The sequence below is a fragment of the Dromaius novaehollandiae genome, chromosome 2, assembly GCF_036370855.1.
Source record: "Dromaius novaehollandiae isolate bDroNov1 chromosome 2, bDroNov1.hap1, whole genome shotgun sequence".
Lineage (NCBI taxonomy): Eukaryota > Metazoa > Chordata > Aves > Casuariiformes > Dromaiidae > Dromaius > Dromaius novaehollandiae.
The window spans coordinates 26,726,561-26,745,915 of record NC_088099.1 but is presented as its reverse complement, the minus strand read 5'-3'; the positions used below and the strand labels follow the sequence as shown (position 1 = coordinate 26,745,915).

The 19,355-nt window shown below is 41.4% G+C and overlaps 1 protein-coding gene across 4 annotated transcripts in view; it reads left to right on the top strand.

The window, feature by feature from the left end:
* CDK6 (cyclin dependent kinase 6) overlaps positions 1-19,355 on the top strand; it is a 139,678-nt gene that overhangs the window by 48,901 nt on the left and 71,422 nt on the right. For all 4 annotated transcript variants that reach the window (XM_064506071.1, XM_064506070.1, XM_064506069.1 and 1 more), the window contains exon 4: positions 7,961-8,128. In XM_064506071.1, coding sequence (XP_064362141.1) covers positions 7,961-8,128 — 168 coding nt within the window. The remainder of the gene's footprint in view (positions 1-7,960; positions 8,129-19,355) is intronic.

Below are 19,355 nucleotides of genomic sequence, written 5' to 3'. Positions count from 1 at the left end.
TTGTAGCCCAGAAGGAATAAGGGCTAAAACTCACAGCATCAGTCCATGTTGAGAGACAGGACCAAAAGAAGCTGGAGTTACATAAAAATTGTACTCCAAAATCCAGACTGCAGCTCTGCCAAGCTATCAGACATGTCCTGGCATTGCACAGCCATAGTTGCTAAATTTTGAAGGCTGTCAGTCCCCAGACAGATGCCAGAATAGGCTTCAGAGCTAAGGCACACAAATCACGGATACTTTTTCCAGTCATTTGTATTGGGCTCACCAATTCAGTGAGCCAGTAATCAGTTTGGGGAGTTTCTTGGTTCAATGCAGGCCTCATCTCTTTTTTAGATGTTGTGAGGAGTAGAAGAACAGAACGGGTAAAAACCGCCAAAGCAGGGTGTGCTGTAAGATACTGCTGTCTCCAATACGTTTTACGACAAGCTTGTAATAGAGGAACAGTATTAAAAGAAAGGAAATTTCTCAGAAAGTATTTGGGGGCCTACAAAACTGTGGTGGTATCATCCAGAGACAGAGGGGGAAAATGCTGTTTGTTTACTTATCTAAGCTCAGATCTATAAATTCTGTAGGTTTTTCTGCTGGATGCAGGCAGTGGGAAGATTTACAAGTGGAAGAAAAGATTGTTAATGACAAAATTACTTCTACCTGCTGTAAAAATTTCGTACCCAGGGCAGATTTGGCTAGTAGTCCCACTTTTGCCAGTTTCTGTCAAACTGTTAAAGCAAATTTCCCCCCGTTCTCATTTAATTTGCATGTATTTTCTTTTAAAAATACCAGTAGCCAAGTAGGAAATTTTGTGTGTCTCATTTGCATGTCTGGTAATCCCATTTTGATAGGAATTTTTGGTACACTGAATCACTAAAAGTAAGTAAGCAGGACAAGAATTATATAAATTTCCTTTCAGTCATGCAAATTCTTGTCATCAATGTGAATAATTAACAGCTGAAGAAGTGAAACTTGATTGCAAAGTGGCTTCATGGGTGCTGAGCTAGAAAATCAGAAGTTGATGTGGGAAGCCTTACAGACACAATGTCATTTTGATCTGGCTGAAATGAAATGCTTCGATACGTGTGTCTATACATGCATATATACATGCGTGCATGTTTCTTATATTGAATTTAGTCTTTGGTTCCAGAATACTGAGATCAGTGGTGAGTTTGTATCACCTTTTTTTTCAATAACCAAAACCTACTTGGTGATTGGAATAACGTGTGATAGTCTGGCAATGTGAAGATACTGGTACTAAAATTGATTTTTTTATAGAGTCCTGTGAGGTATTAATCCAGGCCTGCATTTTAAGGTTGGAGCAGACAGAAGGTTAGTTTGAACAGTTCCTTGAACTGTTGGCTGAACCTGTTTGTCTTAGTCTAGCTCTAATTAGGTAGGCTTGGCTGCCAATGGGCAGTGTTATTTGGGGAGCACGTGTGTCTGGAGTACTCCAGAAGAATGCTTGGTTAGTACCTTCTACAGGGCACAAAGGCAGGGGTACTCTTCTCAAGTGAAACCACAAGGGACAGTTACTGAGTTTATGCAAAGGGACTAAAATGTGTTTGAGTTGCTCCAGCGGCTGTGAGCTGAGTTCTTTCTACAAACAGCAGCATGGCAATAAAAAAAGAAATACTGCCTTGGTGTATTGAAAGCTATGATATAAATAAATAAATGTCAATCATAAACTTATAACAATAATCCACCCCTGTTAAGACTCAAAGTTTTTCAAAGAATACCGTGGACCTTTATAATTCAGTTAGAATTTTGCATTTTTTCTGAGTTTTTTTTGCAATGTATTCTCTTTCTAACCTCCAGTCTCAGGCAAAGGTGAAGTGAAGTTGGAGACACCTTTCACAGCCTCGTCGAAAGGCTGATGCCTAAATTGATTTCTTAACAGTTTTTTGAAATTCAGAAGATCAGATATGGAGAACAGTGGGTCTGATTTTCACTTACCCTGAGACTTCTGGCAATATAAACTGGCAGCGAGTGGAAATGGGTACAACGTGTGTAACTTTGCTTACGGAAAAATGTGTCAATCTTCTGTGCAGTGATGGTACTTTTGCATGAAACAGATATACAATGTTCAGGATACACGAGCAAGTCTGCGCAAAATACTGACATTTGCAAATTTTACCAAATTGATGGATTGTTGTCTGGTTCTCTGAATATTGTATTCCATACTCTCTGATTTAGGACTTCCTAATCTCAGTTACCTCACTGCTTCTAACATAACTAAATTTGTCTTCAAAATGGTGTTTTAGAGACTCCAGTAGTTCAGATAGATGCTTTATCTAACAGACAGGTCTAGACATTTTAAAAATAGACCTATCCATTTTAGTGCTTCTGCTTCTTCACTGGGCTACTATGGATAACTTTGCCTTCAATGGCATTCTGCAAAACACTAAAATGTATGGATGCATGCAAACTTTCCTGGCTATGTATGTATTCAGGGTTCTGCAGGAAGAAGTCCAAAGCTATGTGTATAATGCATAGCATGTCCTCGGGCTATGACAGCGGCAGTGGATATTCTCAAGGCGTATTTTTTAATGTTTACTGCAAACCATCTTCATCCCAACAATTTGGTAATCCAGAATCGCTTGTCTGAACTGCGCTTTCTTTGTCATAAAAGTAGTTTAAAATAGATCAGAAAGTGCTGATCAGAGTATGGTTGAAAATGTTCACTGATCTCCTTTGAGTGTATTAAGTATCTTTGATACGATTAAAGTAATTTTACATTTCCGAAATAACTATGCAAATACTTATTGCATATTTAAAAACAAATACAACTGCAGATTGATTCTCAGCAAATTGTTTATGTTTTGGGTAGCAGCAAAGAAAATGCCAACAGTTATTAGGCCAGTTCCTCACGTGAACTTGGTGGGTATTAGTTGCATTTACTAATAATACACTAGCAAATGTGCTGTATTTTTCTCTCTCTGCAGAATGTTTTATTCCATGAACAGGAAACATTTTGTCTTGTACAGTAAAGGTGATGGGCAAGACTAACTGGATGGGTCCCGGGGATTTACCGGTCTCCTGCCTGGCAATAAACATATTGGGGTGGAAGAGGCTGTGCGGGGCGGCCCCCAGGAGGCCAGGGCAGGGGGGCCCCGCGGCCCCCCGCTGCCGGCACTGCCGGCCCGGTGGGCTCGTAGGAGGGGTTCCCAGCCGGGGTGGGTTTAAAAAAAGGAAAAAAAAAATCACTGTATGTAACAGGGAGTCACTAAATTATTGCTAATGCCTTTGGGATTCAGTGTAACAACATTAATCATGTCTTTTGCTATTCATGCATCAGTGCTGTGTAATTCCTCAGGAATGTCATTGTTTTTTTGGCATTAATTAATGTTGACTGTTTGTTACAAAGTATAACCATAGAAGTGCTGTAATTATTCTCTCTCAGAAATAGGCCCCAGAGAACGTAAAGACTCTTTAAACTTTCATTCCAGCATGTTTAGAAAACACCCTCTGAAATGAAAGCAAGTGGTGGCTGGGAGTCTCTCCGCGAGCCCGAAAGAGAGGGGGGCATCCTCGCCGGCCCCTCTTCTGCTCCGAGGAGGCTCTGCGGTGCGGTGGAGGCAGCGCGAGCCGTGTCCTCGCCCCGGCCGGCCTGATGCCCCGCGTACTGCTTTCTGAGCCTCGTCCCCTCTGCTCGCGCTCGCGGTTCTCCCCTAGGCACGCGCTGCCGGAGGGAGCGGTCCGAGCCAGTGCCCCAGCGCCCGCCGGGCCCGGGCTGCTCTGCTCTGCAAAAGTGCAAGAATACAGCCCAAATAATAGAGAGAAGCAAAGGGCGGTGGGTAGAGGGGGCGAGTTGTCGCGTGGGTGCGTGACACCCGCCGCAGAGGGGCAGAAGAGATGTTCGTAGGTTCCCGAGGGCTGCGGCGTTTTACCCAATGTTAGCACAGAGATTGCATAAGAAGAAAAGCGGGCAAAAGAAATTGCTCTAAAAAGCCTGTGCTCTAGTGCGAATTCGGGGTCTGTCTGCAGCTGAGAAAGCGTCTGTACTGTGTTGCTCTGTTTGGCAGTACGACCAAGTGTATCTGTGTGCTTCCAGAGCCCGCCGTCCTCTGGTGTCGGGAACCGGCGTCCCTGTGGCCGGGGGAATCTGGGCGAAGGCTTCCCTTTCCAGACCCGTGAGTCGCGGGGAAGGTATCAGCCCCCCAAAACGAGCGGCCGTTCCCACGCATGCGTTACCTCTTGGTGCATGAGTTCTCAGGAGCCGCATTGGTCTTGGTGGTTTTATTCCGGTTGCATACCTCTGTGGCCCTCTTTACGAAGATGAAATCTAGCCTCTACACCCTTCCTGTGTAATTTCTGTTTTATTGGATAGATACTTGAATTATTTAGTGGACAGCTGTGCCATCTTCTTTTGGATTAGGCAGGTGCAAGTCCAGGTACAAGGCAGTTAAGCTGGAAGCCAAGGTAGCTGTAACCTCCTGTGCACTGGGGTCTTTGTAAAATGAGGAGCATACGAGTAGGTCTAACCAATGACGGGCTGCCACAACCCTGAAAAGCTGCATACCCCAAAAGTGATCCAGCAAATGCAAAGGTAACACTGAAGAATCGGAGACAATTTTCTCATACTCTCAAAAATGTGGATTTCAGAACACAGCCTGCTCCAGGTTGAGGGTTTAGGGCTTTTTTTATCCCATACCAGTGCTCCAGACCTGTGTTTGGTGCTCTGTACCTCTGCGTGCCTGTAACTTCAAGTGCATTTCGGATGCTACAAATTTGAATGGCCTTTGTGCATGAAAAAGTTTCATTACTTCTCTCTGTTGTATATTTGGCCTAATAATAAATAAAGATAAATATAAATTCGTTCAGAGAGTTGTCTAGAGAATCTGGCTGTAGTTATAGAACGTATAACTAAATACAGCCAAATGACAGTTGTTACTGCTAGAAGCCAAGGTGCTGGGCGACACTTAAAGGGTCAGAGTGGTATTCTGAAAATCGGTGGCTTGGGAGGGATTTCTGGATCCGAAGGCAGAGGTTAGGAGCGATCGGTGAGACAATAGGGCTGGGAGGGGATAAGGCACAGGGAGACACAGATCTGCGGGAGACGGAGGCTTTTTCTCCTGCTGCCCCGAGCTTGGAGACACGAGCGGTGGGTGACGCTGCCCCCGGCACAGGCAACGGCAGCAGCTGCTCAGCCTCCCCTAAGCCCAGCCCTGGCCACACTTGCCCCAGAAGCAGAGTATGCAGGGCATATTTCATGCATTATTGAGACTTACAACAGGATATTACTTGAGAAGTTCACCATAAGTCGCTCCTGACATCCAGTGCTGATAAAATATCAGGCTGAGGGATGCCATCACTGTTGCCATATTTGGTGGAACACGGAAAAGAAGCAGCATTTCCATAACAAATTTCACCTCCAGCTGTTTCCATTATGGGACTTTCACAAAATTAAAGCTACATTTTGCCTCTAAGCAAAGTGTATTTGTTCACTGCATCCCAAAATAGCTCGGTTTTCATCTGAGTTACAGATAAATATTTTAGGTTTGTGCATAGACCACATTGCAAAATGTAGCCTGAAAAGTGAAAACATTGTAAGGCCATAATTATCTGAAGGCAATCATAATCTTAAAGACCTTTAAAATTTACATTTCCCTGGTACATTTTTCTGGTGCATACCTCATTTTTTTTGCGTGTGAAGAGAACTTGAGTAAATTGAATTCATCTTCTTTTGAGTCCTCTTGGCCGAGGGAAAGAGATGTCCAGTTTCCGTTTTCAAATACCTTACTCTTGCTTTTTTAAAACATGCCTGGAAGAAAACTCTGAATTTAGAAGCTGAAGACATTGCTTGCAGCTTGCAACTAGCGGGGCAGAGTTGCATTCACTGAGCTTGAGGAAGAAATATGAAACAAAACCAGTATAAGTTATGGAAAAATATTGTTGATGTGTTTGGTAACTGCAGGAATGAGTTTGCATTCATCACAAATGAGTATGATGCAGACATGTCACAAAAAAGGGACTAGCCAGGGGTCTAGCCTAATGTTAAGTTGTTTGAATTCATTTCTTACTTTATCTGTTATTATGTCTGCCTGTTGAATAAAATAGTTAGGCCCAAACTCAGTGAAACAACTAAGTACATACTTAAGATAACCACATGCTTAGATATGTCTCTGTGTTCTTTATGTCTGCAAGCTTGATCCAAACACTGTTGCAGTTTCAGCTAATTTATAATAGCACAGACTGACCAGACATGGCATGTATTAATTTTACTGATGCCTGAAAGCTGCAGAACTGTAGTCCTAGCTCTTCCACAACTTTCTGAACTGCACAGGGAAATTACATAGCTAGATGATTTAGTATGCCTTGGGTATTTGTTTTTAGAGGAGCACACCCTATTATCCTAGTTATAAAAATGATCAGAGCTCTGTTTTTCCTGCGGAAGCAAAGGCAGTGAAAGGCATCAGCTAGCAGGGAAGGGAGAATTCAGTTTACTACCAACCTTCGGAGATGGTTATAACTAATTAAATATCGTCACAGCTTGTGTCGTTTCTCCACCAGATCTTCAAATCAAGACTGATCTTTTTAAGTGGCCCACTGTTACTAGCATTTATCAGGCAATTATGAGCTATATATATGGCCATGTTTTATCAGAGGTCAGATCACTTCCAGCCTTAACATCTATGAATTTTATAGATCAGAGGACATTACCTGAAAGTAGTAACTTTGTATTAAATTACATAGCAAGCATCCAAAAATGCATCCAGCTGAAGCAACATCATCAAGTTGAATGTTTTGAGCTGTTTTTAACCCATTTTCTGATAGCAGTCCTTTGAACAGTGTGCCCTGAATATTTTCTTGAAAAAATGTGCAAGATTTTCCCAATTCCTGTGATGATCTCTAGAGGAGTCCATAGAGAAGAACAAAAGCAACCAACTTCAATCTGTCATTCCGTTTTCTCATGTTTCTTGTCATCCACCTCTCCAAGATCGTTTTGGTTGCTAATAACAGGATTGGAGGTCAACCTGCTGCATGGCTAATGGAAAGGGTGTGTGTCACCAGCAAACATAGAGTTTCAGAAATTGGTGTTAAGTGCCCAGAGCAAAAACAGTTTTTCTTTATCCCTTTTGTTTCTTGCCTTCTTTTGTTTCTTTCCTTTGTTTCGTGTCACAGCATCTGCTTGTAACTGTTTGGCCAATATAATTTTCAAGTTGACAGTATCCTTCTAATCTGGAATTCAGGGGATTTCTAGTATTTAGTTTTGAGTCTCTTAGTTCATTCCTTTCATGTTACTAAGATTGATGTAAAACAATGAGTACAGATGAAACACTTTCTTCAGCTGTGGAAATGTCATAAAAGATTGCATCACTGTAATACAAGAGAAGGCAAAAATGAGAACTGTTACTTACGATTATTACACTGATATCGTGCCAGACTTTCATCTAAAAGCAGTTCCTGTCCTTTTCTGTAAATTCTATGCAGTAGATTTTCTTAAGTACATTTTCCCCCTGTGACATTAAATCCTGACAGCACAATCATATAATCAGCTTTTCTGATTAAAATACGTCCTGTGCCTGCTGAAGTGAATGATAAAATTCCACTTCAGTGAGGCAGGACAAAGCATAGACTTGTGAGATGCAAAGTGGTGTGTGGTTTAAAGTTAAGAGCAAAAAGCTGCTATGTATTTTTCTTACTTGGACAGCATTCTTTTGAAATTGTCCTAGGATTTATGGACATGCTTTTGCTATTTCTTTAAAGTGTGTTGACCAGTCTTTATACTTCTATCAATCAACCTCAAATAATTCAACTGGAAACAATACATTAATGTGATAAGTACACCTGCTCAAGTCAGCTGGCTCTAGCAACATCCTGTCTGTTTTATATTAATAGGTGTTTTTATCTCCTGTGCACATATTCAAGTCAATACTTACTTAAATTAGTTTTGCAGATTATGGCAGCGAGTTTACTTGTTTGCTGCCTTGTCTTGATAATTATATCTTGATTTCTTCTTTGTGTTTAGGATATGATGCTTCAGTTGTTTCGGGGACTGGATTTTCTGCATTCACATCGCGTGGTACATCGAGACCTGAAACCCCAAAATATCCTTGTAACCAGCAGTGGGCAGATAAAGTTAGCTGACTTTGGCCTTGCACGAATCTACAGTTTTCAGATGGCTCTAACCTCAGTGGTAAGTTTCTGGAGGCTTTTATTTTTATTTTAATGCAGTAGTGTGCTTTCTCTCTATGTTCATATATTTTTATCTCTTGTTATAACTCTGCTTCTAAAGCCATCTCTGCGGTTGAAGTTACATGTGTCTGTGGAGGCAGTTGTTTTTCCAGCTAGGACTGAAGTTGTTGTGGTTACTTTGTAAAAGTAACCAATTACTGATTACTGGGTCTAAATTAAATTATGATTGAACACTGAAGGATAGGTATGTGGTAGTTTTCCAAAACACCTTAAATCTATCTTTTGTTGTGATACTGGCTTCTTCCATACATTAAGCTAGTTGGGTAGGGTGAAAGTTTCCCAAGTTACCTAGTTTAAGATAAAACTTTTGCTGACCCTCAGGGAGCTTTGCTTGAAAACATATGCAGATACTTCTGAACATGCCACACTGCCATGTCTCTGAGTTTCCATCTCTGTGAATATGGGTCTGATACATCCTCCCATATGTTAGTGAGCAATTCTAAGCGGGGCTGTGCTGGAGGCAGTTCAAGGGGACCTGGCAGCCGAAATCAGAGCCTTTGCCCAGGCCAGCTGCTGAAGAGCACCTCCAGTATCTCCAGGCCCCCTGCCACCGTTGCCCCTCTGCCGGGAGCTCTCCCAGGCGCACTTGGCTTGCCCATGAGCTCGCTCCCAGCAGGTCTGGCCCTCGGCGCCGATGCCGGTGGGGAAGCCCAGCCAGCTCCTTGCTTTGACCCTGTTTCCGCACTTGCTGGCCTTGTCCCCAGAATGAGCAGCTCTTAACTTGGCACAACGTCTCCAGGGCTAAAGCGTATTGCAGATTGACTAGGCTGCATATGTGTTGGGTGTCATTTGGTCTTGTTGCCTGCTCATGAATTTTTTGTTTCCGTTTTCTGAGTATCACAACTGTGATGGCAGTATCGCTTATACTGAAGACAGGGAAGAGAGAACTGCTGAGAAAAGAAACTGAAAGGAGTCCACTTTGCATTTTACATTGTATTTAGAAATTAGCCTGTCTCACACTGATAAAAAGTAATCCATTGTTATTATTAGCTACTGTAAGAGTCTTACTACAGTTCTGTAATATAGCAATGATTTTCTGGGTTCCGGCTTCAGCATAAATGAAGACAGGAGGAAACAGAAAATGATATCATCATGTTGCTAAACATAGGAAAGTATCATCTTCACATAAAACATATGTAAACTGGCAAGTTTGCTCAGTTGTGTTTTTGAGTTTGTTTTTTCATTGCATGTAGGATGTAGCCTAATCCAAAGCCAAAAGAATCTCTGCTGAGGTCAATGAGGACAAAATAGCTTTGAAGAAAAGGAGAAAAAGGTTATTCTTGAATTGCTATAATTTTTCATTTCCAGGCAATCAGTCAGAAACAGTAATACCTTTACTGGCTATTTCTATTGATCCATAAACTTCCTCAAGCCAAAATTACTGAATGTTGTAAGGCCGCCAGCGGGACTTTTTTGAAAAATTCTACATAAAATGAGGAAAAGGAATCTACTGAGCTGAGCAGCATTTCGATCGTAATCATGTAGCCTGCGTAGGGAGAGGGACCAAAAGCCCCAGAACCAGAGTGCTTGTACCGAGGCAAGAACATACCAAGCCCAGCTTGTGACAGAACGTGGCCAGAACGCCTGGGTGCAAGAAAGACTATCTCATACTCGTGCCCCAGAAGTGGTGCTTGAAAACCCATTAGCTAGCACCCATAATGCTGCTGTGGATAGCAGTCGTTCAGGCTGAGGGATCGTCTGCGTGAAAGGTTATACTGTGTTAGCACAAGCATTCAATTGTTATTGCAGCTACGCTAAATGGCAGTAAAAGAGTTGCATTATTCCGTGAACAAGAATGAGCAGAAAGTGTGGGTGTAGGCGTGGATAATGGCTTTCACACCCAGAACTTATTCTATTATTATTTTCTTATTTAAAAATCACACCTCTGACCGAAGTCGGTCTGCTGATGCAATTTTCATGCAATTTCAGGCCTAAGAAAGATGACGCTTTCTTAAGGCTGAAAAAGTCAATGTCTTTCGAAACATCTAGTGTATAACAACCCTAAAATCAACCTTGGGCTGGCTGTCTAGAGCCAGCTAGAGGGGAGCTTTGCGTACAATGTGATAATCTAACAGGGTTTTAAATGTCGGTCTTCGCTGCTCCTACAGACCAAGTGGTGGTTAGAAAACTTAATGTTTATTAGTTGACATGATAGGAAAGGCAAACAGTTTTCCTTGTCTGAATGTAACTTTTATCTTTGGTAGCTGCTTTGGTATACTAATTCTTTTGTACTTTTTCCTCCATTAAAACTCAGTGCAGGAAACAAGACTTCTAAAAAAACCCTCTTCCATTTTTTTAAACATAAAATGATATTCTGAATCTTACTATTTCCAAAAGTAAGTCTAAATTGCAGTTCCTTGTAAGATGCTGGATAAGCTTGCATTGACTTCAGCAAGACCAGATTTGTCTTGAAGTGTTTGCAGAAAAAATATTGCCTTACGTAAAGACAGCATGTGTCTAAACACATGTCAATTAGTAAGACTCCTAGCTTGCAAGGATTTGCTTTGGAGTTATACTGAAAAGTGACAGTGCAGACAGCCCCGTGCTAAAAGCACATTGCATGTGCTATCATTGTGATCAATGCAAGAGCTCTGCATCGTTTCCTTCAGCAGGGAAGCGTACTGCAAGATAATCTGCAAGAATCATCTTTTGAGGTATCAGATCATTCCCAAGATGCATCCTCATTCTTTGCTCACAAAGAAGCTCTTCAGATAGGGGAAAAAGAGCTTGCCATGAAAGTTATCCAGTAAAAACTGATCCAACCCCCGTACTCTGGGTGCTGCAAACATTAACTTCAAAGCAGTTACTTCCACAATGCTACTGAATCCTTTTAGCAGTCCGGGCATATTGCTATCATTTAAAGAAACCTCTTGATATTTCCTTCAGTAAATGAATAAAAGAGTCAAACCGATGTGACCCATGCTGGGGGCGGGGGGAGATCCCTCCTCCCAGCTGCGGCAGACTTGAGAACTGAGACAGGTCTGAAATAACAGCACGAGAAACAGCAAGTTTTGGGGGGGGGGGGGGGGGGGGGGGGGGGGGTTCCTGGGTGGTGGATGGCAGCACACGCTTTTGGTTTCGTACAAAGTGAGGCTGTTTTTCAAGTGTTACTCTTGGCCCTTAGGGAAATGTTGAATATGCTTTGTGATAACAGGGAAGCTCCATAGGAGAGAAGAGATGGATTGATGTGGCTATGTAATTTTAGAGTTTGATGGCAAAAGCTAATAACTGTCACTTTTTTCTATGGTTCGGAAAATTGGGCACTCAGTTCTGACTTCCTCTGAGCAAAGGAGCAAGCAGCTGTCTTGAAAATTTGAAGTTAGATTCTGAAGAAGAAATAAGGCGTTTATCTGTTCTTTATTGACTGCTAACTGCCTTAAAGAAAGGAAATATAGATGAATCATGGCAATCAGAATGCTAAAGGAGATAAGTACGTACACTTGTGATCACAGCATCTACACAGAGCCGAGCAGGTCCAGGCTTTACATCATGACCTGCCTTAGAGAACCTGAGGAAATGTTAGTGTTTGCAACACATTCATAATACTCTCTTCGAAAAAAGGTGCTTTAAAATAGATGGCAGCGCTGCTGAGGTTTTTTCCCTGTGAAATGTGAACAAAACTGTTTTACGTTTTCCTTTTAAAAGATAACTTTTCAGAATTGCTGAACATCAGAAGGGAAAATGCATCACTTTCTCTGCTATGTCCGAATTGTTTCATATGAGGCTCAGCTAAATTGATCATTAAAAAGAGAAAACACAAAAAACCCCACACTGTTACTGTCAGTGAATAATTTTAGATTACGCTAGCATTTTATTTGAGTGTTTCTTCAGGATAAAAACTTTCCATCCATTTCCTGGCAGTCGCTTCAGCACAAATGGTTTACATGTCACATCATGCAGGAACTTGGATTTCATTTTGTTGGTATAGTAGCAAGGGAGCATAAAATAATTTTCACTAACTGGGCTTACTTTGTAAAAATAAATATATAAATTAGTTACAGCAACAAAAACAACAACAAAAAAGATAGAAAAAAACCTCTTCCAAAGAGGAATGAGTGCTTTTCTGTTTTCTGCCCACTGTTGCATTGTAAGATACTAATAAATACCACCTGTTAGTAAATAATGCTAAGGGCATAGCTGAGAGCTTGAAAACAACATGGTCAAAGAAGTTTCTTTTGCTTTTGGTTCCTTTTTGCTTTTCTTTTTTTCTTTTTTCCATCTTTTTTGCCACCTCTTTCTGATACTGTGCTTCCTGAAATCCACATGTTTATGTACATGTGATAGACCCTGCGGAGTCCATTCACGCGCTGGATCTATTCCAGCCAACCTGGAGCCTGTTTCAATACAACTTTAACCCGAGCTGCACTGGGTAACCTGAGGTGGATATAAAGGGCCCGATTCAGCAAGCTGTTTAAAGCTCACGCTTAACATCAAACATGGAAGTAGACCTATCAAAATTGAAGCACCTTCCTCTGGTGAACTAGAGTCGAAATCTGGGCTGTGTTAACCAGAGTGCCCTAGCAGAATCAGTGTGTTGGCACTAGATTTTATCTCGTATATAATTTGATAAGGATATAAAACTTCCTCCCCGTGGCAGGTGGAAGCGACATGATTTGGGTATGCACTGAGCCTTCGCTGGTGTGAGGAGCACATCCCCTCAGGTCTGAAGCCCCGTCTCCAGTTCTTGCCTCAAGGCGTGTTTCTCCAGTCCACCCAAATGTCCCTGAAAAGGAAAATGAGTCACAGACATCCAGAGGATCAAAATATATGTTGTTGAACTCGTGAGTGCTGCTGCTGAAAGGTTGTGGTTATTTAGGAATGCATTACAATTAAATTGGCTGGCTTATTTAAGGAAAATCTGTCTTCCCTGCTAATACAGAGTTCTCCATTAAAAGCCCATATATATGGCTTTGTGAAGAAGTGGGTGAATTTCTCTGATATTTTAACATCTGGATAGCTGAAGGAATCTTTATTGCATCCTCCCAAACACCCTATAGGAAAGTTATTTCCATCACATAAAATGAGTCATTTATCTCCGGAGCTATCTTAAGAATAAAAATCATTATCGGCACATTGACAGAAAAATCTGCAGCCGACTGAAAACATCTCAATTTATATTTAAGTTGATTTCACTCAGATCAGATATTCACTAAGATAGCTCAGATCTGTATGAAAGTAAGAATGAAGAAAGGTTTGCTGAATCTAACAATTGTATCAAAGGCCAATACAGAAACAGGGACAAAGCTAGGAAACTCAGAGAATAGAAGTTACTTTTATTCATCTGCATTATGATCATATAGGAGCATATAGGATTATTTTCAAAACTGATTAATGATTTTTGCCACTCAGCATAAAACACTTTCAAGTTTTTAAGATTTGTCCAGAAGAGCGATGCTAGATGTGCTCACAGAGACAGGATTTATGTTATTTTTAGAAACACATCCCAGAACTAATATTCTGAGAGTGCAGTTGCCCAGTCAGCTTAAGTGGATGTAACGCATACTGCTGCTGAAGGGATGGTCCTGCCTTTGCCCTCATGCTCCCACCGCTTCCCTTAGGTCGGCCTTAGTGGTCATGCACTTGCAGTTCAGTTGGAAAAAAACCCTGTAAAAAGCAGTTCTTTATTTGCAGTTAGATCGGCTGATCCAAATCACTGCATGGCCACGTGAGCAAAAGCACTGACGCAAAGAGGAGGGCGAGCAGAAAGAGGGGCTCCTGCGCTCCAGAGACAGCACAGTCCTCGTTGTGTTGGAGCCCGGTTTGAAAACACGTCAGAGTCTTCAGCTGAGGACTCAGCTAAACTCACTCAAAGGCAGAAGCGTGTTTCCAAACCAAGCAGCTCATGCTGACTTACCCTGTTTTGGAAATGTTACTGGTTCATTTCAGGCTCTTACCATATCCGACTTGGAGCAAACTTCCAAGGTATCTGCATCCATGTGCTGGAAGTGTTTGTCAGCCCGGCAGTGCCAAGGCCGGAGCACAGGGCTCGGGGCCATTCCTCCGCAGCCGATGCCAGAGCTGCCCCTCCAGAGCAGCAGGAATGCGGGGAATGCGCTCCTCTGCTCTGGTTCAGGCCCAGGTTTATCATAAACCAGAAAAAGCCTATCTTTTAATCTTTCGAAGTAAATTCTTTCACAGTAAACAGGCAAATTGGCTCTGCATGGGAATATTTGCTATGCCAAAAAGGCTGCTTTTTAGAGCTGTAAACATTAGAATACGTATCGTGTGATTGCAGAATTTGTCCACGCTGCGCTGTGAATGCTTTGCAGCCCTGTAGCTTCACCTGTGCAGCCTTGCAAGATAAATCTGCCTTGTACTGGTGGGAAAAAGAAAAAAGGTACAATTCCTAGTACGATTCGTATCACAACAAAAGGAGGTTTCTGCTAGGTTGGACCAAAGGTTTGCTGTGCTCAGTATCAAAGGATGATGGCCAACAGAGGATGCTTAGGAAGGAGCGTAGGAACCAGCTTCCAGCAATCAAAAATCTAGCGATTTCCAGTGGTGGATTATTTACTTTTTAACAATTACGGAGGTAGCTGTCTTAACGTGAATTCATCTAATTCCTTTCTGAATCCATTTACACTTGTGGCTAGTTCACTTCTGCAATGTAAGAACAGCTCTTTATTTTGTTTTAAATCTGACACCTGATAATTTCAATTGGGTTCCCCTTAATTCTAGTTTCGTGAGACATTCCCTTTTTACCTCTGGGTGAAATTTGGTATTATTTTGCAGCAATGCAGCTGTGTTAGTGCAAGAAAAAAATCCTCAGTGCAAATAAGCCTTCACGTGTTGATGTGAAGTTAAAATTAAATACTCTCTTCTTTTGTCTTCTCTTCATTTTCCTGCTTTTTCTCTTAGCAGGATACAACAGATATTGTTGCTAATGGTGCAGCACCAGCTTGGAGTTTTCCTGCTAGTATCTGGTGAACTCACTTTAGGATGTAGAAGAACTGAATTTAAAAAGAACAGGAGGTTGTGCTTAATCCATTCAAAAATAAGGGGTATTTGTGTGTGTGCGTGTGTGTCTGTGTGTGTGTCTGTGTCTGTCTGTGTGTAGGAGGGGGAAAGAAAGGCACAAAATGACTACTGTGTATTTTCTCTATATTATAAAAGAGCATCCTGCTATTGTGTGACCTTACATCTATCTTCTGTTTTCAGATTTGAAAATATGTGGTGCATTTCCCCCACCCGGTGATTTACATCTTCTTTGTACCATTTTTCTGTTGCTTTAAGCGGGTCTGTTTTTACATCTACTCCCAGAGATAATTGAGTGGGTGGGACTGTAAAAACAATTTGATTGTTTGACAAGGTCTCTCCCTGTGTATTTACAAAACTGTTCCCACACAATTTTAAACCATCCCGAAACACTAAAATAGAGCCTCAGGTTATGCTCTTATCAGCGCACACGAGGTAAGCAGGCTTGGGCCTGTTTGGTACGTGAATGTGAGACAGCTGAAATGTTACCGGAAGACAAGCGGGGAAAACAGGGTGCTCCGCTGTGGGTTAGCGCTGTTCCAGCGGGAAGGCGGGTGTCTGTTCGCTGCTGATGGAAATGCTCTTGGAGCTTTGTATATAATAAAACTGAGTCTCTGGCACTTTGTGTAGTGCTATCCCTCGGTATGCTCTCTGCACTGGCCAAAGCCCTGCTGTAGAATGCATTTCTCACTGAAAATTCGCTTCTCACTGACAATTCAGGTACGCCTGAAAAAAATTATTCTTAGCCTAACAATATTTAGGATTTGTTCCATGTTACTGCTGCAGAATTTTAGAGCTCAGAATCGTGCCGTGAAATCGTCCAGCCCTCTTCTGAGTCAGGCAGGATTGTTCTCTGTTATGTCACTTCTAATGTTTTGCCCATGTTAACTTTAAATGTGCCAAGAAATAGGGATTCGATCACTTCCCATGGGAGCCTGTTCCAAAACCTCTATATAATCAGTCTCAGAAAGTTTCCTTGATGTCCAGCCTTCAATTTCCCATTCTTAATTTAACTCCATTATATTCTTTGTTATTATATGCTGAATGGTAGCAGATGTCCAAGGCCTTGTAGCTGGCTTCCTGCATTAGAGAAATCAGTTACATATTGCTGTATACATTAGTCCCTGCAAAAAGTGAGAAGATAATTCGTTTGCTAAACAGTAGAAGTGTAATAGTCCTAGTTTATCAGATTTCAGTAGAGTATAGAGTACCAATTAATTAATCTAGATTTCTCTAGACTTCCCATCTATTCAAATTAAGTGGATAAGTATAGATGAAAATATGTTACTCTGAAAGAAGAACTGTTGGGCTAGAAGATGGATTCCTCGGTTTTGGGGATCTAACAAACAGCTTGGAAACAAGCTGCAAAGATCACAGGCTGGCTGTGAGTCACTGCTCGATGCATGAAAAGAACAAATGGAAATTTAGACTGTTGCATGTAGGATATTTTAGTAGAAATAAGAAAATATCGATGCCACAACACAAATTACTTGATAAGACCCCCATCTAGAATACCAGGTGCTGTTCCACTCCTCTGTGTTTAGGAGAGAATTTCGGACAAGAGCAGACACAGGGAAGGTCAGATTACTGGAACGATCAGGGAAGGGGGAACCTGTTTTCTGAGAGGAGAGAAGAAGAGCCGACTTAATTTAACAAAATGAATCATGAGAGTAGATACAACTGATATCTAAAAACATCATCAGGAAGTGAGCCAGAGAGGGAGAACATGAGTAAAAGAACAGTGTTGGCATGAACACTAGTTAGGTTAAACTGGCCATAAGTAAATTTAGGGAGGAAGTTAGAAAACAAGTTGTGAGATTCTGAAGCAGCCTGCAGCAGGACTAGTGCAGGCAAGAAAAATAACTGATTTTGAGAGAGACTTTGACCAGAGTCTGTGATGCAGTTGGCAGATCTCGATGACTGAGGCAGTCCATACTCAGTTCCATATTCCATATTCCATGACCCTTCAGGATTTCATGGGCATTATATAGTCAAACTTATCAAAGATTTCCTTCATAAGCTCCACCCTAAATAGAAATAGCTTTCAACAGGTCAGAAGGATTGGCCTAAGTGTCAGAGCAAAATCATTTTCCAAAGCAAGAAAGTGATCTATTAGCTCTATTGAACGGCGGTAGAACAAATAGTGGAGATGGTCTCATAAAGCAAAGGCAGCTAAAACAAAATAAAGGCTAGCATGAAAGTGCAAAGAATTAAAATTTTGAGATATAAAACAGAAAGACACTTCATTAAAGAAGTGGAGAGACTACCCAGAAGTTTCCCAAATAGGAATGAAAGATGATCTGAAGGCAAAAATGGAATCTTTGTTGGGACAACAGGTTGAAAATACCCAGATGGACTGGGAAGTCTGGTTACAACATTCTCCCCATCTGGAAATGGGCTGAATCTGGCAAGTCACATCCATGAAAGACAACCAACCTGACTGCAGCAGATCAGAAGGTTTTCCATGAAACAGGAGAGGCCGGAAAACCTTGGATCAACTTGGAACTGGCTAACAAAAATGAGCTGCAACAAGGACTTGAGCTGAAAAACCAGCATGTGAAGTTAAGCAGAAACACAGATCACTCTGGAAGCGGAGTGAACACGTGATTGTGAAAATGGGCCAGCCAGAAGACTGAAAATTTATATCAGTTTTTTGCTTGATATATAACCTACAGAGTTACATTTTCCCAGCTCAAATATTAGAAATGCCTGCTAAAAATCATAGGGAAGCTTTCAGCATTGTACCCTATATGAATGGCGAGGAAAAGGAACAGAAAGGAACATTTCTGGTAGCCTATTCAGATCTACTATAAAGCCATGATATATGTCTCAAAGACAGCCGTCAGTTTTAGTGGGCCTGGATACAGCTGGGAGCTGGAGAGAGGAAGAAGAGAGGGAGACCTGAGGAGACTTGCTTTCTTACCATATGTGGATACCATTGAGTCTGACAAGCTGCATTAGCAGTGATTGAGATTTGCAATCAAGATCAAAGAAAAGAGGTGAAAGGCACTTCCTGGGTCTGCAAGATTTGCCATGGAACTTGGGTATTTCCTTACTGAAAGGAATCAGAAGATGATTGCACAGCTTGTTTATCAGAAGCTATAGAACAGCTCTCTGTTTACAAGACCCAATGGAAAAGAAGATTCTGATCTGATAGATTTATCATTTTTAGAAAATTAGAAAAAATGTTAGATTTGATTTGATTTATAATACAAGAAAAAGTGACATCAGGGCCAAGATTAAGAACGAATTCAGTTAAATGCAGTTGTCACAATAAATGGCTATAGAATGTTTTTCAGAAATACAAGGCCAGTTAGGACATAATAGCAGAGTTATCTACTAAAAGCTCCCCATATAGTTCAGGAAATTCCTCCAGACTGAAAGTCAGACCTTGGAGATTCAAGCAGTGGCTTGAGTTTTTGTTTACGCCAAACAGAAGAACAGCAATAGTAGATGCTGGGCTATTAAAATGGATAACTGGCACAATGAAATGTGCAGAAAAGTCATAAATTAATTACTGGATCAGATATGCTAAAACTTAAGTAGGAGACTCAAAAATAAAACATCGAATTGGTCTCAAATGCACAGAAGAGTTTTCCATTGCAAAACTAGGAAAACTATGTTTGGAAATGGAGCTTCTAGAACTTAGGTGCAAGCCAGAATGGCTAAGGTAGTTTGCAGTTAGCAAGTTGTTCTGCTGTCCAGGGCAACAATCGTAATGGCATAGACATCTTGTAGTAGCTTTCCGGTAAAGAAAAAGCTAAGGAATGGCTGCATCATATTTGAAGACCTGGTAAATTTTTGCTTTTAAAGTTCAGATTGATTTGGACCAGGATCAGATTTTTGATCGTTTGCGGACCCTGAGTGACAAATAGTGGATGATAGAGAGAAAAACAACTAACTAGCATTACAAAACACAAACCAGTGAATGTAGTAAGTACAGGTATAGGAGAAAACTCTTATGGAAAAAAGGAGGGAAGGTGAACACCTGCAAGTTCATGTTGATTTTGTTCTGAGGTCATGTTGCAGATTTGAAAGAGGAATATCAGAATAGAGACTTTCTGCTTGGGCAGCAGGAGCTATTTTTTTGATTTAACAAAGATATAAGGTGTACCATGTGGGCCCAGCACAAGATTGTAACCATGGAAATGCACCACCTAAACAGCTACCTCATTGTTGACCAGCAGGAAAGA